At 35.0% G+C, this 7,999-nt stretch overlaps 1 protein-coding gene across 8 annotated transcripts in view; it reads right to left on the bottom strand.

Annotated features, from left to right (window-relative positions):
• The window catches only part of LOC122318432, a 36,082-nt gene extending 28,540 nt beyond the window's left edge, over window positions 1–7,542 (bottom strand). For 3 of the 8 annotated variants that reach the window (XM_043135776.1, XM_043135775.1, XM_043135774.1), the window contains exons 1-8: window positions 7,066–7,542; window positions 6,750–6,984; window positions 6,125–6,230; window positions 5,475–6,025; window positions 4,190–4,557; window positions 3,355–3,428; window positions 1,116–1,269; window positions 255–441 (exon numbers count right to left, since the gene is read on the bottom strand). In XM_043135776.1, the coding sequence (XP_042991710.1) occupies window positions 255–441; window positions 1,116–1,269; window positions 3,355–3,428; window positions 4,190–4,557; window positions 5,475–6,025; window positions 6,125–6,230; window positions 6,750–6,984; window positions 7,066–7,357 (1,967 nt within the window). In that variant the 5' untranslated portion in view covers window positions 7,358–7,542. The remainder of the gene's footprint in view (window positions 1–254; window positions 442–1,115; window positions 1,270–3,354; window positions 3,429–4,189; window positions 4,558–5,474; window positions 6,026–6,124; window positions 6,231–6,749; window positions 6,985–7,065) is intronic. The other 5 variants (XM_043135772.1, XM_043135770.1, XM_043135777.1 and 2 more) reach the window with 4 other exon arrangements.
• Window positions 7,543–7,999: the final 457 nt, after the last annotated feature.

The following is a 7,999-nucleotide window of genomic DNA, read 5'->3' on the forward strand; positions in this document are numbered from 1 at the left end:
TGAGAAGCATCTCAGATCGAGAAGACGAAGTAAGTGCTTCCTTAACATGATCATAATGATTACTGTTAGTACATTTAGACATTGATGAACACAGCAGAGGCGCATCGCATGCCTTTCGGATCTTTTGTTATTATTATTATTTTACATGCATAATTGCTTATGTCAAAATTGAAGCACTTTAAAGTATATACGCTCATAAGGTTAAAGTTTTAACGAGAAAGTTATTTAAGAAAAAAAAATCGGACAAAACATACCTCAAGTCCGGCATTGCATACTCAAATGATCCATAATTTGAACCAGTGTCATGGAGTGGAATCGACTGAAGCAGACCAAGAAAACTAGCAAAGCCTTCAGGATTTATGCACTGATTTTTAGCTCCATCAACAGTCATACCAAGGTAGAAGCACAAACTCTGGTCATTATGCAAATCTAAAGGTCCACCTAAAATCCAAATTACAAAGAAGAAATAAAGTAGTTATTGTTAAGAAATCAATTGGATGTGGCTTGGAGGATGATACCATTGTGTTTATTGTGGTGTGTATGGACAGAAAGGAATGACAGATGTTTTAACAACAGGGAAAGAGCAGTGGGGGATATCTGGAATTTCTTTGTGTCTTCACTTTTTCAGTGATTTTCTGCTATTGTATTAAAGGGAGAGAGTTTTCATGAGTTTTTGTTTTCTTTTCAGCTTTCTAGAATGTAATTAGGTGTCTCATCTTGTATATTTCATGTGTACATGGGCTCCGCCTAGTTTCATTCGTTTCAATAAAATTTATTACTTATAAAAAAAAAATTGTTATTAGCAAAAATAAGGCAACTGTCTGACTATCAGATTCAGATTCTATCATTGCATAATCTAAATCTAACAATATATTATTAATAAAAATATCTGACAATATATTGATATTACCGCAAAGGAAGAGAGATTCAAAAAGGAGACTAATGAACATTAATTTTAAAACAAAAGAAAAAATAGAGTAACTTAATATGCTTTAAATCCAATTTGCTAAAAGCAGTATGGGAAGACAGGTGTCCTGCCAAGAGGTAATACATGGGATCATACAATTACAAAAGAAATACCAAGGATTAAAGACCCTTGTGAGACCTTCACTTACCACACTGTTGATCAAGGGCATCAGGTAGAGCCTGAGGTAGGTCATACATATAGTCTGTCTGGTCCTCCTTTCCAGCTTGCAATGGGTAATCCATATGTTCATCAAGGTTCTCAAATAAATGAAAACAGCCAAAATTGCAATTTTTCCTCTTGACCTAGAGCAAGAAATGCAGCCACTATCACTCATGCAAATCTTTCCCAGTAGAAATGAAGAAGAAATTAATTAATTCAATAAAGGTCTTATTATATGAACCCGGAATTCTTTCTTTTAACCACAAATATTTCTAGATCAATAATGGGGAAACGCTAGATCACTTGCTTCTTCATTTTGTGGTAGCCAAGAGTCTATAGAGAACTTATTTACTAGAATGGGATTAGCATGGGTAATGAATGCCTAGAAGGTTGGTGAATTTCCTAGCAAGTTGAAAGGACCTTCAAGGTAATCCACAAGTTGCATAAATATGGAAGATAGATGGCTCCCATATGTCTTTTGTGGCGCATTTGCAGGGAGAGTAATGATAAAAGTTTTGAATTATGGGCAAACAAGAATGAACTTAAAATCTTCTTCTTCAACCACCTTGTTCCTTTAGGCAATTGCGATAGGTTTTAATGGACTAAGGACTCGTTTGTTTATACAAATGAGTTGAGATGAGATGAGATGAAAGTTGAATAAAACATTGCTAGAATATTATTTTCTAATATTATATTTTTTTGGAATTGAAAAGGTTGAATTGTTTATTGTATTTTGTGTGGGAGTTTGGAAAAGTTATAATGCTTAGATGAGATGCATTGAGATGATTTGTGAAAACAAACAAGGCCTATGCCAATGACTTTCTTACTCCTTTGGGTTATGCATTCTAGTGTGGTGGATCTTCTAACACCTTGAAATTGGCAGTTTGGTAGTCATCTATGTATGTTGCTATAGAGAATGACATATCTTTGGCGAGAAATAAATTATCATAATTTCAAGGCAGTAGGGTAAAAGTACATTCAAGCGCAGAGTGTAAAGGGCTGAAGTGCTTCACTTTTGGTTTACCAAAGCACACTTTTGGAGCTTTTTTCATTGAATATAGAGCTCAGAAAATAAATTTTTAATTTTTTTTTCTGAAAAAAAAATAGAAAATATCATTCCAAGACTCAGAAAATTACGCAGACAAAATTTTGTAAGTATTTAGTTGATATTGAAGATCATTTATATACCATGGTGCCACACGTTTCTGCATGTGATGTATATGCTTAGAACCCGATATAATAGTCCAAGTTGGCTTTCTAGATGGATTGATATTGGATTACTTATGTTAGTATAGAAGTCAATACCTACAGTTCGTGAGCTTTATTTCATGGCCCTTTTGCTATATTTCAATTCAACCATGTACTTTAATTTGATTGTGGTCGTCAATTATTATAGATGTGTATATTTAGCAAAGCACAAGAGAATTACATAAAATGCTTTTTGTATAGGCAACAATTACATAAAATGCTATGTTTAAAATTAATGTAATTAGATGATTACTTAATTGTTATGTTGCATATTACTCTAACATACTGAGTAAATAACTCAATAGGCTAAGCATACTAACATCTTGCTTTTAAAACATTTTTGGGCATGTTTGGGGAGAGAGATGAGATGAGATGAGAATTTTGTGAATAGTAGTAAGATAATTCATAAATAGTAGTGAGATAGTTTTGAGTTAATGTTTTATGGGATTTTGGAAAATGAGAGAGAAAAAGTTAAATAAAAAATATTAGACAGTTAAATTATTATTAGAATACAGTTTTTTAATATTAAATTTTTTAGGAATTTGAAAAGGTTGAAGTTTTTATTTTTTGTTTGAAAGCTTGGGAAAGTTTTAATAATTAGTTTGGGAAAGTTGTAATGATTAATTTGAAAGTATTTGTTTTTGAATGATGTTTGGAAAGAAGATAAAATGAGAATTTGGAATGAAAACTTTTTCCAAACAAGCCTGGGCCCGTTTGGTTACTCAACCTTTCTCAACTCATCTCGTCTAATTATTACAACTTTTTCAAATTTCAACACAAAATATAATAAACAATTCAACTTTTTCAAATCCCAAAATAATAATAATATTAAAAAATAATATTCTAATAATATTTTATTCAACTCAACTCAGCATCCAAGCGTAGCCTTAGCAATGATATATAATACTAAGGCATCCAATCCAGAGAAACAAATGGATCAAAACAAAGAAAAAATGAAAATACTTTGCTTTTTGACTTACCAATAATCTTTCAAACTTGGCCACAACTGGATGCGTATGGTCCAATTCCACTAGGTCAGAAGTGGTGCCATCAGCTGATCAGGGTAACAATAGTAATGAGTACAATAGCAGATAAATAATCATCACAATTAGCATATACACAAAGATACAAATCTGTCATATGGTCAATAAAGAAATCATTCAATATTATCCACATCACTTGATTCATCATCTTAAGTTTTTGACATGGTATCAACAACTTTAGACTACCACTTGTCACCACCAATACACCAAAAGTAGTTTTTTTTTCCTTTCTAGAAAAGGTAGTTCACATAAATGAACAGCAAAAGACTAACTTGAATGTATCTAAGGGACACACATGCCCAAATCAAACAGAGCCAATGTGCCTCATATAGACAACAGTCAAATATCAGTAATCACAAACCGCAAAGATGTAAATGAAATGCATAATGTTATAAAGCAGACACCTTGTAGAGAAAAACACTACAGTGATTTCTTCCTTCTACTACCAGTTAATATGCATCTTGGAAACCCAAAAGTTGCATCAACTGGGCTAAAACCAGCTAGTTTAGACTTCTAATTCATTTGGTTATGATGCAACTCGATGAAACCAAAATATAGAAAATAAAAATAAGAAAACAGGCCATTAACTATAAACCAACTCATATTGGTTTCCCTTACTTTTAAACCCAAAAAAAAAAAAAAAAATCATAGCATTTTTTCCTTTCAAACAGAGCAAGGGAAAGTCATGGGAAAATGAATTCTGAAGTTTTGGGTATTGATGTGGCAGTTGCTCTAGTACAAACTGAAAAAAATAAAAAGCAGGCAGAGCCACCTGAGCGTTTATAACTGAACTTTACAACTCCTGTTGCTGTGAAATCTGTGTCTCCCTCTCCAACACACCTTTCATTCAGTAAATCTTCAGAAAAACCCAAGGATCCTAAACGAACCACAACAGCTGCTCCATTATCCATACTGCCCTTTTCAAAGGCCGTGTTAACTATACAATCAGCTAATGAGTACAAGCATGAAGCAGAAAGTTCTGATCTCAAGGAACCATGACTCTGCACTTCCCCCAACAAATCACAAACATCCTGCACGCTCAACTTCTCAAAAATGCCATCAGATGCAGCCACAAGATAGCTATCATTCATGGTCAGAGGTTGCCAATCTGTGACCTCTGGTGCAGATATAACACCAAAACTGAAAATAAATTAAATAAATACAAATCAGAACAACAAATAAATAAATAGTTTTTTGTTTTTTTGCAAGGACAATTAAGGGTATTAGATTATAAAAAGCAAATAAATGCGAATAAACAGACCTTCATTATGATATCTTTTGAAAATTATAATAGGCCAATTGAGTTTTTCAACATAAAATGCATTTCTTTTCTTCTTTTTTTTTTTATAATTAACATAAAATGCATTTCTGAAAACATTTATGATATTTTTGATGTTTGGTGCAGCTTCAAAACCTCAATCATCAAAAAGGCATTCCTGATTAACAGTAAACAAAGCAAAACAAAAGTTGCAAAACAACTTTGATTGATTAAAGCTTCTCTTTGAAAGACAGTTTGAGCATGTTGTCCAAGCCCATCATTGGCTACCAAACCAACCACAGCTCATTCAATGATACCGTTCCTAATCATTCACGCTGCCAACCTCAGCCAAGCCCCATAGACAAACCCACAACACCTTGTACTATCATTGTCTTTGTTGTTAGCTTCCGGATTCTTGACGTCTCTGACATGTTGCAAGGCCTTTGCTGTGCCTTGTTCTCCAATCTTGATGGAAATGGCCAAAATAATATGGGCATTACCAATGCGTTTTGCTCATTCATGCCAACCGGCAATAACCTCAGCTTTGCCGCTGAGCTGTGATGCTCAATGATGAGCAGGTTTTCTAGTTCATATTTTCAGGGATTATCGACCAAAGTTCTTGATGATGAATGATTTTTAGGGTAATTCAATCAATACAAACTTTTTTCAGCATCATTTCAATAGTTTTGTCAAACAACTAAAAAGTAGTCATTAAATTTTATCTTTCTGGCAGAACTGTTCTATGGCAAGAAAAAAGTGATTCCAAATACACAAAATTTTTTCTGTTTGTGAATTTGACCTTTTAAATGACACATCGCCAATTGCTCGGGAAATAGCCAACTGACCATTTACTCGGGGTACACCACCCAACTCCAAAACATACCCACCAGCAGTTTCCACCCGCATCCTTTCATCATCTCTATCTGGATGATGATCTCTGGTCAATTCCTTGACATAAAAATGCACCAGTCCATTGGAGGAAGCTGCTTTGAAGTTGTCATTATCTGTTGCACGGGAAATAGCACCATTGCGTCGTTTCTCCCTGTATAGCCTTATTAGAGTCGCTGCAATCCAACCACCATCATTTAAAAACCCTTTACTATGTTTTTGATCAAATGACAAGTAAAAGAATGGCGTGTAATCAAAATTTGCACTCAAAGAATATGAACACGCATAAAAACAGAGAATTAAACCATCAGACTTCAAACCTTTAGCCTCTTCAGGAGACTGGAATTTCTCAGAGCAGAGAAATGCCTTTGAATCTCCAATGTTGGCAACTAAAATTTGACCATCTGCTATTAGTATGACTGTGGCTGTAGAACCAGAATCAAGATTCCTTCTAGACGCCTCCTTCATGGCTCAAGTAAATGTATGTCAAATCAAGACCAAAAACAATGGATAATGCACAATAATTCTTAAACAAGCAGAGAAACATCAAACAGAACTTGCCTTAGAAAAGGTCACATCAATGTCATGGATTGCCCTCAGCAATGCTTCCTTCAAAATTTCTAAGTGAAGAGAATCATCAAGATCCGCAGGCCATGAATACTTAAACCTAGGAAAACAGTCAAAATCTAAAAATATCACTCCACAACATCTTTCCCGATCTAAAATATGTGGTGAGACAAACATGCAACGAACACCATTTACAGTATAAGGTAGCTGTACCAAAATAGAAGTTTCATGCTCTAAAAACTTACATCTGGGAAAAGAAAAAGAACCAGATAGCTAGTTCAAATGAACTGCCGTATGATTAGAAAGATTTGAGTGTACACACGTCAACAAAACATCCCTCAGAGAATTATAATAGATGATCTTGAAAGGTGAAATACAAAAATTGACCCTTCAACTTTTTCATGCAGAAAATGTGGAAAGTACTTATTTCAATACACTTGTCACAAAGCGATTCTTTTTTATGTTTAAACTTACGTACTCAAAATTTTTTATGAATCGGCCCGTAAAAGAGAACACCCCATGCAACACGCGAAAAACGATTATAGTAAAAGTAATAACGATATTGAGATGTACGTATACTTAAAACACAATCACTCTCCAAGATTCAAGTCATGCTGACCTAGTAGTTCTTTCATCCCAGTTAAGCACTCGAAAAACATCATATTCTCTCTTATCCAGAAACCTTCCGGCAGATTTCTTCGAAAACGTTGCATCCAGAAGGAAATACGTATGCAAAACGAAATACTCCAACAAAAGCTTGGAAGCCATGTCACTGGCATCAGCGCCATTATGGCCATCAAAAACCGCAACAATGCCCACTACAACCTCCTTAACCCCAATCTTACCTGCTCCAACATCAAATTAAGATTATATGGCAATTGCAAAACAGATCACACAGAGAGAGAGAGAGAGAGAGAGGGAGAGAGAGAGCGTACCGGGGAAGGGGATGCGAATATCGAGGGCACAGAGAGTACGATCCTCCTGGGAGTTTCGGCGACCCTGAAGAGTGGCAGATTGGCAACGGGCGGTGGTGGTCCGTGAATCGAGAGGAGGCTTTGAGAGGTTCCATCGGGGGCATTTGGGGGATCGAAAAACCGCCGGAGCACCGCCCTCTTTGTAAACCGTCAAGCATGTGGAGGATTCTCCGTAAGAGGGCGTAATTGCATAAGCAAGAAATGCTATTATTACCAGGGATAATAATAGCTCAACTCTGGATGCTTCAATCATCCGCTACTGTAACATTGGCTATGGCGTCTGAATTCTGACGTCTCGTCGATACTTGTTGCGCTAGAGATTCAGGTTTGGGGTCGAAGAAGCAGTATCGTGTTATGTACCTTGGGCAGAGCTGAGAAGATAGACGAAAGGAGAAGGAAGAAATCTCCAATCGTAGGTGAATTTGTACACGTGGCAGTGGGGAAATAGGTGTTAATAAAAAGGTAGAATATATATTTATAATTGAAATTACACTACAATTTTTTTTTTTTATATTTTTTTCTTTATTTTAGGATTTAAAAATGATTTTTAACTTATTACTATATTTTTTTATTTTTTAAAAATATTTAAAAATATTAAAAAATAAAATAAAATAAAATTTATACTAACAACGCCCAACGGTCAAAATTCGACCACAAACTAGCACCTGCCCATTCAAAAATGCCATTAACAAACCTTCAATTTAACACAGCTCGCACACCATCCATGTCAACTTATGTGAATTATCAATTTTATCTTTAGTTAAAACCCATCCTTTCTTTTTCCACCGACTTGAAAGGCTTCCAAATCTTGAGTTTCGAGGTTCACCCTCATTCCAGGTACTACACACACACAGAGACATATATCTCATAACTCTTCCTCTGTTTTTTTTTTTTT

The sequence above is a fragment of the Carya illinoinensis genome, chromosome 8 (genome assembly GCF_018687715.1).
Source record: "Carya illinoinensis cultivar Pawnee chromosome 8, C.illinoinensisPawnee_v1, whole genome shotgun sequence".
Taxonomy (NCBI): domain Eukaryota; kingdom Viridiplantae; phylum Streptophyta; class Magnoliopsida; order Fagales; family Juglandaceae; genus Carya; species Carya illinoinensis.